At 38.3% G+C, this 17,173-nt stretch overlaps 1 protein-coding gene across 2 annotated transcripts in view; it reads right to left on the bottom strand.

Moving 5' to 3' along the window:
- The window catches only part of LOC150074916 (acidic leucine-rich nuclear phosphoprotein 32 family member D-like), a 159,302-nt gene that overhangs the window by 109,230 nt on the left and 32,899 nt on the right, over window positions 1-17,173 (bottom strand). For both annotated transcript variants that reach the window (XM_090389394.1, XM_090389393.1), the window contains exon 2: window positions 8,375-8,518. In XM_090389394.1, coding sequence (XP_090245520.1) covers window positions 8,375-8,518 — 144 coding nt within the window. The remainder of the gene's footprint in view (window positions 1-8,374; window positions 8,519-17,173) is intronic.

Here is a 17,173-nt window from a genome sequence, read left to right as displayed (position 1 = left end):
AAAAAATTGCCATCCATTTACAAACCATGAACTCGTGAATTCCATCTATCCATCTCCATTGTTGTCTTCCAGGTTTTCTTTTAGCTCCTCTTTGGTACCATTCTGCTATTTTCTTAGTCCATCCGTCATCATAACTTTGAGCTGTGTGTCCCATCCAAGTCCATTTCAGTTCTTTAGTTTTGATAAGAATAATCCTTTATTTGTATTTGGTGCCTAATCCATGTGTTTCTCTTCTTATCTAACAGTCTCATTTCTAATATAATTCTTTCCATTCTTCGCAGTGCAGCTTTCATTCTTTTGGTGAGTGCCCAAGTTTCACTTCCATAAGTCATGGTGAGGAAGATACACTGGTTCATTATTTTACATTTTAGACAAATTGGGATATTGCTCCTCAGTATGTGACTATATTTGCTGAATGCTATCCATCCGAAATTTATCCTTCTCTGGACTTCCAACCATTTATCATTATTACAAGGCAATAAGGCAATGGTCAGGCCACACCTTGAGTACTGCGTACAGGTCTGGAGGCCTCATTTTAGGAAGGATGTTGATTTGCTTGAGCGTGTACAGAGAAGGGCAACAAGATTGGTGATGGGAATGAAGGGATACTCTTACCAAGAGAGGCTTAAGTTCTGCAAATTGCATTGGCTGAAGACTAGGCACCTGCGTGGTAATCTGATTGAGGTGTATAAGGCCTTGAATGGATTGAGCACACTGAATTCTGATGGGATCCTTCCACTTTAGCATTAGCATTAGTAGAGGCATTTGATGCAAGAAAGCAAGCTTATGCAGCATCAGCCAAAAAAAAAAAAAAAAAAAAAAGTACCATAAATAAATAAAAATAACCACTTCCACTTCACCCCTCTGTTCGTTCGAAATACCTGTCCAGCTGAGCCTTAAACTTATTTAGGCTATCAACTTCCACGACAAGGGATGGAAGTCTGTTCCACCCACCAACCACCCGCTGGCTAAAGGCAAATTTCCGCACATCTATCCTACATCTGTCTTTCCTCAATTTGAATTTATGCCCTCTCAGGTGATTTTTCTGAGCTAGAGGAAGAATCCCATCAGCATTGAGCATGCTCAAACCATTCAAGGCTTTGTACACCTCTATCAGATCACCCCGCTGGTGCCTAGTTTCCAGACACTGTAATTTGCAAAACTTAAGCCTTTCTTCGTAAGAGAACCCCTTTGTCCCATTCACCAATCTAGTTGCCCTTCTCTGTACTCGTTCCAGCAGCTCTACATCCTTCCTGAAATGAGGCCTCCAGGCCTGTATACAGTACTCTAGGTGTGGCCTGACCATTGCCTTATACAAGGGAATAATCACCTCCTTATCCCTGCTAGAAAAATTCCTATATATCATTGACAATACACCATGAGCTACTCTTGCAGCTCGTCTGCACTGCTCAGAGAACTTCATATCTGCCTGCACCACCACCCCCAGGTCCCTTTCATTCTCTACCACTGTCAGTGTAGTACCACAGAGTTGATACGTTGCTCTGGGGTTGCTGTTTCCCATATGTAGTACTTTACATTTGTCAATGTTAAACTTCATTTGCCACCTCGAAGCCCATCTGCTCAACCTTTCCAAATCCTGTTGCAGCAGCATAGTGTCAGTAGTGTCCTTGACAACCCTGCCAACCTTCGTATCGTCTGCAAACTTGGACATTAAGCCTGATATACCATCATCAATATCATTTATAAATACAGAAAACAATAAAGGCCCCAATACTGAACCCTGAGGGACTCCACTAATAACATTAGTCCACGATGAGCAGTGTCCATTGATTACCACTCTCTGTCTTCTCCCCCTCAACCACCCCTTTATCCATAGCAGCAACTTGCCTCCAATGCCACACTGCTCCAATTTGTGCAGCAGTCTTCCATGTGCAACAGTATCAAAAGCCTTTCTAAGATCCAAGTATATAATATCAAAGTTATTCCCTGCATCCAGTTCTTTTGTGACTGCATCATAGTATCCAATCAAATTGGTCAGGCAAGACTTCCCCTTAACAAAACCATGCTGTGTCCTAGCTATAACTGAAGTCTTGTCTAGATGATCCTGCAGTGCTTCTTTCACCAGTGCCTCCATTAATTTTCCGGGAACAGAAGTTAAACTCACAGGTCTATAATTACTTGTGTCAGCCTTTGATCCCCCTTTGTGAATTGGGGTCACATTTGCACATCTCCAGTCAATGGGTACCTCCCCTGAGTCCAAGGAAGCTCTCATAATTATGGCTAAGGGTTTGCTTACCTCCTTTGCTGCCTCCTTTAATATAACTGGATAGATCCCATCCACCCCAGGTGCCTTTCTTGTGTTTATCTTCAACAATTTCTCCTCCACTTTGCTCTCAGTTATTACAAGATTCTCTAGCTTACTGCTAGAGTTGAATACACCTCTGGCATTCCCCTCGCTGAATAACTCCTCATGTGTGAATGTCGATGCAAAATATTCATTTAGTTTGTTAGCTACCCGAGCAGGGTCATCAACAGTTGACCCATCGATCTCAAGTGGACCAATCTGATTCATCCCCTTCCTTCTAGAGTTTACATAAGTAAAGAACTCTTTGCTGTTTTTCTTCGCATCCCTTGCCAAGGATCTCTCGTAATCTGCCTTCGCCTGCCTAACCTCCTTTGTAACTTGGTTACAGATCAACTTGTATCTATCATAGGCATCCGTGTCACGTGTTAATTTGTATGTATCCCATGCATTTTTCTTCTCTGCCATATGCCTCATTAGTTCATCTGTCAACCATTTAGGCCTAAACCTTGAACAATATTTCTTAGTTGGTATGTAAAGCCTAGTAGCTTCCACGATAAGTTCTTTGAATGCTTCCCATTTTGAATTTGCTGTTGGCAATATCATCAGTTGATCCCACTGTATAGAATTTAAATACTGTCTCAGTCCATTGTAGTCGCCTTTACGAAAGCAATACCCCTTCCCTTTACCCCTAATGGTAGTTACCTCTTTGAGTAACTCCCACTTCAGCACACTGTGATCACTGCCACCAAGTGGTTCATTTATCTGCAGATTCTTAATGCATGAAGAATCACTACTGATAATCAAATCAAGAGTATTACTCCCTCTAGTTGCCTCCCGAACATGCTGATGTAGAAAACAATCATCCAATAAATCCACAAAAGCCTTGCTACTGTGTGAGTGACCAGCCCCCAAATTCCAGTCAATATCTGGGAAATTAAAATCCCCCATTATAAGACTCTCTGATTTACTGGCCCACTCTATTTCTCCGAACAGTTTCTTATTATACTCATCAGAGTCATTAGGCCTATAGCACACTCCTACTCTCAATTTTGATCTCCCAATGCTTATGTCACACCAAACTGACTCGACACTGCACTGTCCAGCGATGTCGACTGGCTTCACTTCCTTGGATTTTATGTGTTTTTTAACTAATAGCATAACCCCTCCTCCCTTCCTATCCTGTCTATCCTTTCTGTAGACATTGTACTCCCCAAATTCCAGTTCTGCATTTCTTATATCTGTGTGACACCACGTCTCTGAAATCCCCACAATATCTGCCTTTGATGTTTTGAGCAATACCTCAAATTCATCAAATTTATTTACTAAACTCCTAGCATTGGTGTACACACAAGTATACATGCACCTGTTCTTTTTCTTAGCTACCCTAACACAACCCATGTGTTTACTTGTACCCCAATGATTCCCAGCAGTCTCTGAAATATCCTGCGTCTTATTTTCCAGGCTGCGGCTCATTCCAATAGAAGCAGTGCAAGAATCACTTTCACCTCTGCCAGTGGCTACTGTTAATCTATTAGTCCTTGTATCCCCCCAATCTAGCAGTTTTCCGACCCACCTAACATTGCCTCGATAGCATCAGCAAACATTCTTGCACCCTTTCTATTTAAGTGTATCCCATCCCTGTAGAAGGGATGGGATACACTTAACTTGTTCAGATTACGAACCTAAGGGGGCATAAATTCAAATTAAGAAAAGACAGATGTAGAATAGATGTGCGGAAATTTGCCTTTAGCCAGCGGGTGGTTAATTGCTGGAACAAACTTCCATCTGTCGTTGCGGAAGTTGATAGGTTAAATAAATTTAAGGAGGAACTGGACAGGAATTTGGAAGGAATGGTGTGATTTTTTTTTTTTTTGGCTGATGCTGCATAAGCTCATACACTTGCTTTCTTGCATCACATGCCACTACTGCTACAGCTAATAATTTGTCCCAGATGAGTATATGAATCCACCTTTTCAATTACTGCTCTTCCAAAGTTATATACCTTTCTGTGGCATACTTGTCCATCATTACTTTTGTGTTAGCCATATTCATCTTTAGTCTGAAATCCTTACTAACTCTGCATAACTGATTAAGATTTTCCTCTAATTCTTTGGGATCATGGCTTATGATCACAATGTCATCTGCAAATCGTAAATGGTTTAGATACTCGCCATTCACATTGACTCCTTTCTGCGACCAGTCTAATCTTCTGAAAGCTTCCTCAAGGGCAGCAGTACACAACTTCGAAAATATTGTCTCCCCTTGTCGAACACCTTTCTCAATTTTAAATTTGCTACTGCCTTTGTCTAGTCTAATTAAGGAGGTAGCATCCTCATATATTTTCTTCCAAAACAATGTATGGGGTGTCTATGCCTTGTCTTTCTAGTGTTTTGTCTTTCTAACATTTCCTTATGCTGTAAAGAGTCAAATGCCATTTCATAATCCGCAAATAAATGCCAGGCATAATGGTGTTTTATATTCATTTGCTTTCTCCATTAGCTGTAATATTCCATGAAGGTGATCCATAGTTGAAAATCCTGTCCTAAAGCCAGCTTGCTCTTTTGGTTGATTCTCATTGAGCATTCTTTCTAATCTGTTAGTAATGACCCTTATGAACAACTTGTAGATGTAAGACTACAAGCTAATTGGTCTATAATTTCCAATTTATCTCCTTTCTTATGCAGCAAAATTATGATTGCATTATCCCACTCCTTAGATGTCACTCCTTTCCTAAAGTACTTTGTGAAGAGTCTTGCCAGTTTCTGTGTCACATCTCTTCCTTCCAATTTTAACAACTCTGCAGTAACTTCATCTTCACCAGGGGCTTTCTGATTCTTCAATGCATGTTCTACCCCATCAGGAAGGATATTGGGTATGTCATATGTGTTACTAATTTGTGATCCATCTTCCCTACTATTGGCATTATTCCCTTGCTCCTTATATAATATTTTATAGTAGTCTTCTGCTATTTGAATTATGCCTTCTCTGTAATTTATAAGTACACCATCACTATTCTTCAGGTGCAGTATCATTTGTCTTTCTGTATTACTGCTCATGACTGTTGATTTAAGTCCTTTGTTTTCCCTTAATGTGTGTTCTACTTTTCTTATGTTAAATCTTCTTAAGTCCTCTCTGAGTTTCTTTCTAATGGCTTTGCATAAATTGGTATACTCAATTTTGTCCTTGTCAGTGTTTATTTTGCTCTTCATTTGTCGTCTTCAGTTCATCATAAGTGCTTCTTGACTAATTTTTTCTTCTTTGGATTTCTTTTTTCTTATAGGTTTCTCAGGCTTTATAACTTTCAGAAAATTGTTGTATTCCTCGTCGATACCTTGGTCCTGAAAGGTCTGTAGAAGCTCAAACTTGTTCTTAAGTTCCAGTGCATACTGCTTTTTCTCCTCTCCTTTTTCTCAAAGACCTTCGTATTATTTACTCAAGTCATTTTACCATTCTGTGATCACTTCCAACATTTACCTTGTTCAGGATGGTAACATCATTCACAATATATCTTCTGTTAGTGTGCATGAAGTCTCTTTCATTAGTTGTTAATTCATTTGGGCTCTTCCATGTCCGCTTTCTTTTCACCCTTTTCTCGAAAAAAAAAGTGTTCATTAGTGACATTCCTCGAGATTTTGCAAATTCCACAAGTCTTTCACTCAGTAGCCTTGTCTGGTACCTCCGATGCTCATCTTTGATGACACCCTGATTTATAGATATGATCTCATATCTCTACTGGGGATTACTCTGACTTCTAATCTCTCTCTTGGCATAAGTAAATCACAAACATTGCTTCATCTGCATCTTAAAAAAACCTGAGTTTTCTCTTTCGCTCTCGACATTACTTTCCTTCCAAACAGCTGTTAAACTTGTACAAATCTCAAATCCTCCCTACCATGGAATATTGTTCCATCATCTGGGGCAGTGCCCCCAAAACCTCTCTCACGCTTATAGATTCCATTCAAAAGAGGGCATTTAGGTTAATTAATGACTCATCTCTAACAGTCTCTCCACTCTCTGTCTCATAGATGTTCTGTTTCTGCTGCATGCCTTTTCTATAGATACTGCAATGGGCACTGTTCTTCCAAAGTGGCTTCTATAATTCCCACACTCTCACTCATTCACTCTCTCTCTCTCTCTCTCTCTCTCTCAAAGCAGTCCGAACACATGCCACAACCAGTTGTCTTCCTTTTACTGTCCAACTTCAAACTCACAGAACCAACTTTTCTTCTTCCTCATTTATTCCTTCAACTTCCATTTTCTGGAACAACCTCCCTTCATACATATTTCTCAAAAATTAAAATCTACAGAAATTCAAGTCTAATGTCAACACGAATCTTTTTCCATTTTCTCTACCTTCAACCCATGCACGGTACTAAGTACTATAGGTTCTAATACCTTTTGTGCTGGAGGTTTCCATTAAAAAAACAAAAACGGCGTGTGTACCCTGTATGCATGAAAGATGTTTTATTTTATGTGAAAACATCTATGGTGGCACTAGAGTAAAACCATTTAAATTTTTGAATGGTTTGATTGAAACTTACACTACTTAGAAGGTTGATGTTGATCAAAATCTTGAGAAGCAGATTTTATTAAAGTCTGCATTTTTTTCATTCTCTATGTTTTTGAACTCATTCCTTTTCGACACAAGAGGCTTCTTCAGTGGCTTTGAAGCTTTTATTCTTACATAATATTATTACCCACTGCTTTACTGAATCAACGTTAGTGAATAAGTTAGCATCGTTAGAGCCATTTAGGAAGTGATGTAATTTGTGTCATTTAAAATCTAACAGTTTTACTTTTATTTATTTTTGAATTACATTCTTTTTATTCCTTCCTTTTTGGAAGTGACATCAATTCCACCATTTCAGTAAAAATTTAGTTAACCAATTGACTCATTTTCGTAAAAAAATTTCGTTACCAATCGGTTTTACTCCAATGCTGCCATAGATGTTTTCACATCAAAAAAATTAAAAATTAAAGGCACACTGCAAGGAGAATTAAGGTGTTTAAGTCTCTGAATGAATTGGGTAAGCTCAATGCCAATGGAATCCTTCCTCGTGCTCAGTCTACACATGAAGGGGGCATAAATTTTAATTGAGGAAGGATGGTTGCAGGATAGATGTGCAGTAATTTGTCTTCAGCCAGCAGGTAGTTAATTGTTGGAATAAACGTCCGTCCGGTTTTCTAGAAGTGGGTAATTTGAATAAATTAAGAAAGAACTATAAAAACTGAATGAAGGCAAATTGCCCAGTTTGAAATTTAAATAAAGTAAAAGAAAGAGTTATCTTAAGACAAAAGAATAAGTCAGGTTTTGACAACTTACCGTAGGAACAGACAGGAGTCGGTAAAATTTCATTTAACTTCATTCAATTTTTAATTCAAGCTGTCATTCAATTTTCCTTTAACAGGATTTAATCGGTATTATTTTAGCATAATTCTGCATTTTACTTTTACTTATTTTTGAATTACATTCTTTTTATTCCTTCCTTTTTGGTCTCTGTTGGGTTGGCTTTGATGTGTACATTTCGTACGTATACATCATAACAGAAACAGAGACTTATTGCTCTGGTTCCTTTGGTTTTAGCTGCAGACCCTTTGAAGACGTAGTTAAAATCTTAGGACCTACAGTATTAAGTACTATATTATTATTTTTATGTTAATCTTAATTTTATTTAATTCGAGGTAATCTGCTTTTACTTTGCAGACATTCTCAATTTATTCCATTGTAATTACACTTGACAGGTCAGCACCCCTACCCAATACACTGATCATATACATTTGTCTATATTTCATTATGGTTGCTGGGTATTTCTGCTATAACTAGTAGTGTCCCGGTCCCTAATCCAGTTTAATAAATTAATATTTTTTCGTTCTTTTTTAGACGTTCAGTTTTGTCACTACATCTTATTATTTTTATTTATATTATATATATATATATATATTGAATACTGCCTTTTGTTCAGTTTTTTTTTTTTTTTTTTTTTACAGAGAACTACAAGAAAACTGCTTTTGGGCAAAATGTTTGAGTCAGTAATTGTCACTGCTGAAAAGACATTTCTTAAGAAATTTGAAATAATAGAATAAAATTATGAACAAAACAACTCTTACCTTTTTCAAGTTAGGAAGTTTTGGAAATCCTTTTAAATTGGTCAAACCAACATTTATAAGGCTCAACGTTTCAAGGTTAATGAACTCATCTGTGAGGCCAACAATTGAGGTACTGCGACAGTTATCTAGGTTCAAGTCTGTTATCTGAAAGCAAATATTAAAATATTAATTATTTTATATTAATTCTAAAACATTATCAATACTGACAAGGCAAAATCTAAACCTTAAGTTCTACAGTTGCACATAATATTGCATTATTTAGCACAGCCATACTTTCAATCTGAACATCTTTCTCTGAAGGTTTCATGACTGCCCATTCAGTTTATCAAGAGAAATTGTTTTATAACTGTGGGTCTTTACCACCATAAGCATTACCTTTATCAACGATAAAGGTAAATTTTTCCAGCAAAAACAATGCTATATAACTAATCTGCTGTTCTATTTATCCACATAATATATGTAGAATTAGTGGGAAATGATGCAAGAAAACAAGCTTATATATCAACCATAAAAAAAAAAAAAACAACACTTCTAATTACACCTGTCCAACTACTCTAATAATTTTTCTAATTCTTCTTTGAATTTATTCAAATTATTCACCTCCACAACACGAGAGCAGAGTTTATTCCAACAGCTTAAGAACGAGAGTAGCCTTGTGCAGGCAGTTTTTTACTACTCCTGGAATAAAGAGGTTTTTCTATTTTATTAGCTTAAATTGGCATATTAACTTATTTTCTAGAGTAGCTTTATATTCCTAGTTACAATAATTAGTTTAAAATTTAACTTAGATAGAGATTTTATAGGTATTACTTAGTATCGGTAACGGTATCAAATCAATTAGTTACAAGTTGCAGCTCAGTTGAACAAGATGTTTTTTAACCATGTTTAGCCGCTTTGTTGACCAACTGTCATATCAAATTATTTTCTATAAGTAGCTTATAGACCTAGTCAGGATCCTTAGTTTATTCTGAATTGAGACAGCGAGATTTGGAAGTTAATTAATACTTAAGTGTCCGTAGATTTACCATTCGTAACTTGCCGCCATTGTTATACAATACAACGTTATATCCCGAACTAGATAGCGTAAGCTTAGTATAGTATAGTATATAATATAATATTGTCAATCAATCAGTAAAATCTATTAATCTTGTTAAACTTCATTGTCAATTAAATTGTACTTTTTATCTAAATACATATGACTTAGATTACAAACGTAACATAATTAATTAATACATAACTTGATACGGAAGTTATATAAACGGAACTCGTAGATAATACTTGATAATAATAATATAGTTGTACATGATGGCACTAATGATATTAAGAGTAGGAGACCAGCAGAATTACTTAACAAGTACGGGTCACAGTTGAAAAAAAGCAGTGAATTAGGGTTGAATTTGAAAGTGTCTGCAATTCTGCCCAGACATGATAGGAGGGAGTATATGATGAGAGCATTGTCGATCAATTCGGCCCTGGAAAGATTGTGCAAGGCTCAAGGGGTAGAATTTTTTTCAGCCTGGTCTGTACTTGTTAACAGGAGAGACTGCTTCTACAGGGATGGGATACACTTAAATACAAAGGGTGCAAGAATATTTGCTGATGCTATCGAGGCAGTGTTAGGTGTGTCGGAAAACTGCTAGCTTGGGGGGGGATACAAGGACTAATAGATTAACAGTAGCCACTGTTAATCTATTAGTCCTTGTATCCCCCCAGGTGAAAGTGATTCTTGCACTGCTTCTATTGGAATGAGCAGCAGCCTGGAAAACAAGATGCAGGATGTTTCAGAGACTGCTGGGAGTCATTGCGGTACAAGTAAACACATGGGCTGTGTTAGGGTAGCTAAGAATAGGAATAGGTGCATGTATACTTGCGTGTACACCAATGCTAGGAGTTTGGTAAATAAATTTGATGAATTTGAGATATTGCTCAAAACATCAAAGGCAGATATTGCTGGGATATCATAGACGTGGTGTCACACAGATATGAAGGAAGGGAGGAGGGGTTATGCTATTAGTTAAGAAACACATAAAATCCAAGGAAGTGAAGCCAGTCGACATCGCTGTACAGTGCAGTGTCGAGTCAGTTTGGTGTGACATAAGCATTGGGAGATCAAAATTGAGAGTAGGAGTGTGCTATAGGCCTAATGACTCTGATGAGTATAATAAGAAACTGTACAGGGAAATAGTGTGGGCCAGTAAATCAGAGAGTCTTATAATGGGGGATTTTAATTTCCCAGATATTGACTGGAATTTGTGGATTAGTCACTCACACACTAGCAAGGCTTTTGTGAATTTATTGGATGATTGTTTTCTACATCAGCATGTTCAGAAGGCAACTAGAGGGAGCAATACTCTTGATTTGATTATCAGTAGTTTGGTTTGGTTTGGTTTTTGGTTTTTTATGGCGCATTGGCAGCTGTGGCCATAATGCGCCAAGACTAATATCAGTAGTGATTCTTCCTGCATTAAGAATCTGCAGATAAATGAACCACTAGGTGGCAGTGATCACAGTGTGCTGAAGTGGGATTTACTCAAGGAAGTAACTACCATCAGGGGTAAAGGGAAGGGTTATTGCTTTCATAAAGGCGACTACAATGGTCTGAGACAGTATTTAAATTCTATACAGTGGGATCAACTGATGATGTTACCAACAGCAAACTCAAAATGGGAAGCATTCAAAGAACTTATCTTGGAAGCTACTAAGCGTTACATACCAACTAAGAAATATTGTTCAATGTTTAGGCCTAAATGGATGTAAGATGAACTAATGAGACATATGGCAGAGAAGCAAAATGCATGGGATACATATAAATTAATGGGTGACATGGAAGCCTATGATAGATATAAGTTGGTCTGTAACCAAGTCACAAAGGAGATTAGGCAGGCAAAGGCAGATTATGAGAAATCCTTGGAAAAGGATGCAAAGAAAAACAGAAAAGAGTTCTTTACCTATGTAAACTCTAGAAGGAAAGGGATGAATCAGATTGGTCCACTGGATATTGATGGTTCAACAGTTGAGGATCCTGCTCAGGTGGCTAACAAACTAAACAAGTATTTTACATCTACATTCACACATGAGGAGTTATTCAGGAAGGGGAATGCCAGAGGTGAAGTAAACTCAGGCAGTGAACTAGATGATTTTGTAATAACTGGGAGGAAAATGGAGGAGAAATTGTTGAGGATAAACATAAAAAAGGCACCTGGGGTGGATGGGATCTATCCAGTTATATTAAAGGAGGCAGCAAAGGAAGTAAGCAAACCCTTAGCCATAATTATGAGAGCTTGTTTGGACTCAGGGGAGGTACCAATAGACTGGAGATGTGCAAAATGACCCCATTTATAGAGAGGATCAAAGGCTGACATAAGTAATTATAGATATCTGAGTTTAACTTCCGTTCGAGGAAAATTAATGGAGGCACTGGTTAAAGAAGCACTGCAGGATCATCTAGACAAGATTTCATTATTAGCACGGACACAGCATGATTTTGTTAAGGGAGTCTTGCCTGACCAATTTGATTGGATACTATGATGCAGTCACAAAAGAACTGGATGCAGGGAATAACTTTGATATTATATATTTGGATCTTAAAGGCTTTTGATACTGTTGCACATGGAAGACTGCTGCACAAATTGGAGCAGTGTGGCACTGGAGACAAATTGCTGCTATGGATAAAGGGATGGTTGAGGGGGAGAAGACAGAGTGGTAATCAATGGACAGTGCTCATTGTGGACTAATGATATTAGTGGAGTCCTCAGGGTTCAGTATTGGGTCCATTATTGTTTTCTGTATTTATAAATGATATTGATGATGGTATATCAAGCTTAATGTCCAAGTTTGCAGACAATACGAAGGTTGTCAGGGTTGTCAAGGACACTACTGACACTATGCTACTGCAACAGGATCTGGAAAGGTTGAGCAGATGGGCTGAGAAGTGGCAAATGAAGTTTAACATTGACAAATGTAAAGTACTACATATGGGAAACAGCAACCACAGAGCAACGTATCAACTCTGTGGTACTACACTGACAGTGGTAGAAAATGAAAGGGACCTGGGGGTGGTTGTACAGGCAGATATGAAGTTTTCTGAGCAGTGCAGACTTGCTGCAAGAGTAGCTCATGGTGTATTGTCGATGATATACAGGAATTTTTCTAGCAGGGATAAGGAGGTGATTATTCCCTTGTATAAGGCAATGGTCAGGCCACACCTTGAGTATTGTATACAGGTCTGGAGGCCTCATTTCAAGAAGGATGTAGAGCTGCTGGAACGAGTACAGAGAAGGGCAACAAGATTAGTGAATGGAACAAAGGGTTGCTCTTACGAAGAAAGGCTTAAGTTTTGCAAATTACAGTGTCTGGAGACTAGGCACCGGCAAGGTGATCTGATAGAGGTGTATAAAGCCTTGAATGGTTTGAGCATGCTCAATGCTGATGGGATTCTTCCTCTTGCTCAGAATAGTCACCTGAGAGGGCATAAATTCAGATTGAGGAAAGACAGATGTAGGATAGATGTGCAGAAATTTGCCTTTAGCCAGCAGGTAGTTGGTTGGTGGAACAGACTTCCATCCCTTGTTGTGGAAGTTGATAGCCTAAATAAATTTAAGGCTCAGCTGGACAGTTATTTCGAACGAATGGAGGGATGAAATGGAAGTGGGTTTTTTTTTTTTTTTTTTGGCTGATGCTGCATAAGCTTGCTTTCTTGCATCATATGCCTCTACTAATGCTAACAATCCTCAAGCTGAAAGCAAATTTCCACACATCCAACTTGCAACCATCCTTTCAATTTTAATTTGTGCCCCCTCAAGTGTGAACAAGAGAAGGGATTCCATAAGCATTGAACTTGCTCATTCCATTCAAAGCTTTAAACATCTCCAGTCGCTGCAATTTCCAAAATTGAAGCCATTCCTGGATCAACCACCCCTCACCAATCTCGTTGCCCTTCTCTGTACCCGACCCAGCAGATCTATGTCCTTCCTAAAATGAGGCCTCCAAACCTGTATACAATACTCAAGATGGGGGCTAACCATGGCCTTGTACAAAGGGATAATCACCACCTTATCCCTGCCTGCTAGCAAAGTTCCTGTATACCACTGACAAGTACCACACAACTGTTATGTTTATTTGGGATTACTACTACCCATATGCAGTAAATTGCATTTGTCAATGATAAACTTCAATTGCAACTTCTCAGCCCACTGCCTAATTTGTTTAGATCTTGTTGTGGTAGAATCCCCAGATTACTGTGATTAACTACCATGCCAACCTTCATATCATCTGCAACCATAGACATTACACCTGATATGCCTTCATCAGTATCATTAATAAATATTGAAAACAACAATGGGCCTAGTGATGAATGTTGTGGGACTCCACTAATAACATTACTCAAAGAGCAGTGCCCATTGATAACTACTGTCTTCTCCCACTCAACCATCCCTTTACCATAGCATCAACTTTCCCTTAATGCCGCACTGTTCCAATTTGTAGAGGTCTTATGCACAAAAATATCAAAAGCTTTCCTAAAATCAAAGTATATGATATCAAATTTATTATTTGCATCCAGTTCCTCTGTCACTGCATTGCAGTATCCAACCAAATTGGTCAGACAAGATCACCCCTTAACAGTGTCGTAACTAGAAAAAGTGGGCCGCAATGCAAAGTTTAGTGTGGGCCCCCTGAAAAATATCTGTTTTGGTAAAAATAAAAAAATCCTTTAAAGTTGCCCTGAAAGCAGTAGCTATGCTAATACCATTTCACCTCTATTCACTGCAGTTTAGCTTGTGCTGTGCAGCTATATAACAATAAACATGCTTAGTGTGAAAAAAAATTATTTGTAGACAGGGTAAATTTTATCATAAACACAACTAAAAAAAAAAAAAAAAAAACTAATTTTTACTGAATTTTTTTTTTTTTTCCTGTTTCAGGCAGGAGGGCAGTGGACTGCCTTTCAGTCGTGGGCCCAATGCACCACATTAGCATAGTTACGCTACTGCCCCTTAACAATCCCATGATGTGACTGAAGTATAACTGCACTCCTGTCTAGCTTGTCATGCATTTTAACCAGTGACCTCATTATTTTCCATGGAATAGAAGTTAACGGTCTATAATTACTCACTTCTATCTTTGATTCCCTCTTTATAAAAAGGAAATACATTCCCAAATCTATAGGGACCTCCCCTCAATCCAAGGATGCTTTCATAAATATGGTCAAAGGTGTCAAACCAGTGGTGATATATATATATATATATATATATATATATATATATATATATATATATATATATATATATGGTATGTTACTTATCTTGGAACAAGCTGGATAGAAAAATTTGGTGAAACTCAAGTAGTTGCTCTTAACATTAATAAAAGCTTTTGATCATGTCTGACATAAATGTCTGCTATACAAGCTCTAATCTTAAGGACTGCTGATTGATTTTTGCAAATAGATACCTAGTTTTCTCTCTGATTGCTCACTATGTATGATGGTTGATGGGTATCTATCAACTGCTTTACTAATGCTGGAGTTTACCCAAGGTTCAGTTCTTTCTCCCACTTATCCTCTTGTATATTAATTACCTTCCACTGTCTGGAAATAATGAATAGTTTTTCTTATAAGAGTGCACTACATCCAGCTTGAGAAACCTTGCCCAGCACAAAAAGCATAAAATTCTCAAATATACACTACCCATTCCTTAAATGCCAATAGGAGCTCACCCCTGGTGAGTATGGGTTTATTATCATTCTGGATATTATCATTCTTCTCTTTCTTGCTTTCTTGGTGATTCCCTTCTACTCTCTCTCTCTCTCTCTCTCTCTCTCTCTCTCTCTCTCTCTCTCTCTCTCTCTCTCTCTCTCTCTCTCTCTCAGGGAAACGTGGGAATTTTATTTTTTGGCTGGTGCAGCATAAGCCTCAGGCTTCCTTGCACCATATGAATAATAATAATAATAATAATAATATAAGGTAATTGTCCAATGGGACAAGGAAAACCTAAGTAAAGAAACAAGGTATTATTTCTGTGTAGGAATTAACATACTTTAAGAAATTACACTCATACCGTTTTCTGATGGAATATAGTGGATGCAATGATGGAGTCAAATATTTCCGAAACATATTACAACAGTACCTTTGATGAGGACAAATGGGCCTGCCTGTTGTACTGGGATCCATGGTAAATGATGATTAACCATAACCATGTTGTAATAGGTACTGGTGGGTTCAGGAATATCTGTTCTTCCAATTCTTCCATGTACCTATTACAACATGGTGCAGATACATTGGTGACATCTTCACTGTCATCCCACGTGGCTCTGAAACAACATTGCTAGAATATCTCAATTCCCTGTCTGTGTTCATCCAGTTCACTCTAGAGTTAGAGGTTAACGGATCTCTCCCATTCCTGGATGTCCTAGTAAAACGCGTGGGCCCATATCTAGAAACCTCAGTATACCGTAAGCCTATGTGGTGCGGACAGTTCACAAACAACAGATCTGGCCATGCCCCCAGTCATCTCAACAGCATTGCCCACACTATTCTCCAGAGCTTGGAGCCATTTCAGCACAGATGAAGCTAGGAGCAACGAGATTTCTAGAGTGAGGACAGACTTAATCAATTGTGGCTACCCAACACACATATTAGACAAGTGCTTATTGCACGCACAGGAGCTCACAGCCCACCCGAGACCACCACCAACTCAGGCCAATATACCTACCACCTACATTCCCTACTATCCTTCCAGATCTTGAAAATCCTCAGAGAATACCGCATAAAATGCGTGCAGTTGCCTGGTAGAAGCTTACGTTCTCTAGTTTCCAGTGTAAAGACCCCTGTCACCCCTCTCTTACGCAGCAGTGTAATATACCGCATAGCCTGCAAAGACGGTGACAGCTGCTACATAGGAGAGACGTCTTCAATACCACCTTGCAGAATATGACAGAGCGATTCGCCTTGCTGAGACCGACCAGTCCCCAATCGCGGAACACTTCTGGTCCACCCACCATGACCTCAATCCCAAGCGGGACTATGAAATGATTGACCACTCCCGACACTTTCGCGACCGCCTCTGGTTGGAGTCACTCAGTATATTGGGCAATTCGAGAGCCATGAACCGCTGCAAAGGCATGAGACTACACCCCATCTTAGAGACAACCGTTTTATGTCTAGACAAGCACTGGAGAAAAACTGTACACGTCCGTGTAGCAACAATGAACACCAGTTTAATGATTGAATGACCTACCTCGTGCCCTCGCACACCTCACTGCATGCATAACTGTGTCCGTTAGAATAATTAAGTTTCAATATTTCTGTTGAAAAAGAGGCACGATTTGTCTTGAAAGCTACAGTATCTATTTGTAATCAAAGATATTCAGTATCTATTTGTAATTAAATTATTTTACTGGCTAACACTTAATCATCATTTACAGTGCCTTTGAGTTTTTAATGAATAATATTCAGCTACCAAGTGATGTTATTAAGCAAAATATTACTTTAGGTTGATTCATGGATAATGCATTTATAAAAATGCCTATGCCCAAGCACTGTCACACAAGGGGCAACACTCTCACAGAAAATCAGATTGCAGTTGGAGTGTTATTTCTCAAAGAAAACTTAGTTGACTTCAATCTTATAACTCAGTCCTGTGTTATTTCTCAAAATAAAACTTCTACTGCTCCTATGTTCATCTTAGGTGACACTCAGGTTTCCAGACAAGATCATATATCTCTGTTAGTGATTACCCTGACTTCTAAACTCTCTTGGCATAAACAAATCATATACTGCTTACTCTGCATAAAAAAAAAAAAAAA

This window comes from Mastigoproctus giganteus, unplaced genomic scaffold (assembly GCF_048544385.1).
Source record: "Mastigoproctus giganteus isolate SK-2022 unplaced genomic scaffold, ASM4854438v1 scaffold_15, whole genome shotgun sequence".
NCBI classification, from domain to species: Eukaryota; Metazoa; Arthropoda; class Arachnida; order Uropygi; family Thelyphonidae; genus Mastigoproctus; species Mastigoproctus giganteus.
This window is presented reverse-complemented; position numbering and strand designations above follow the sequence as displayed.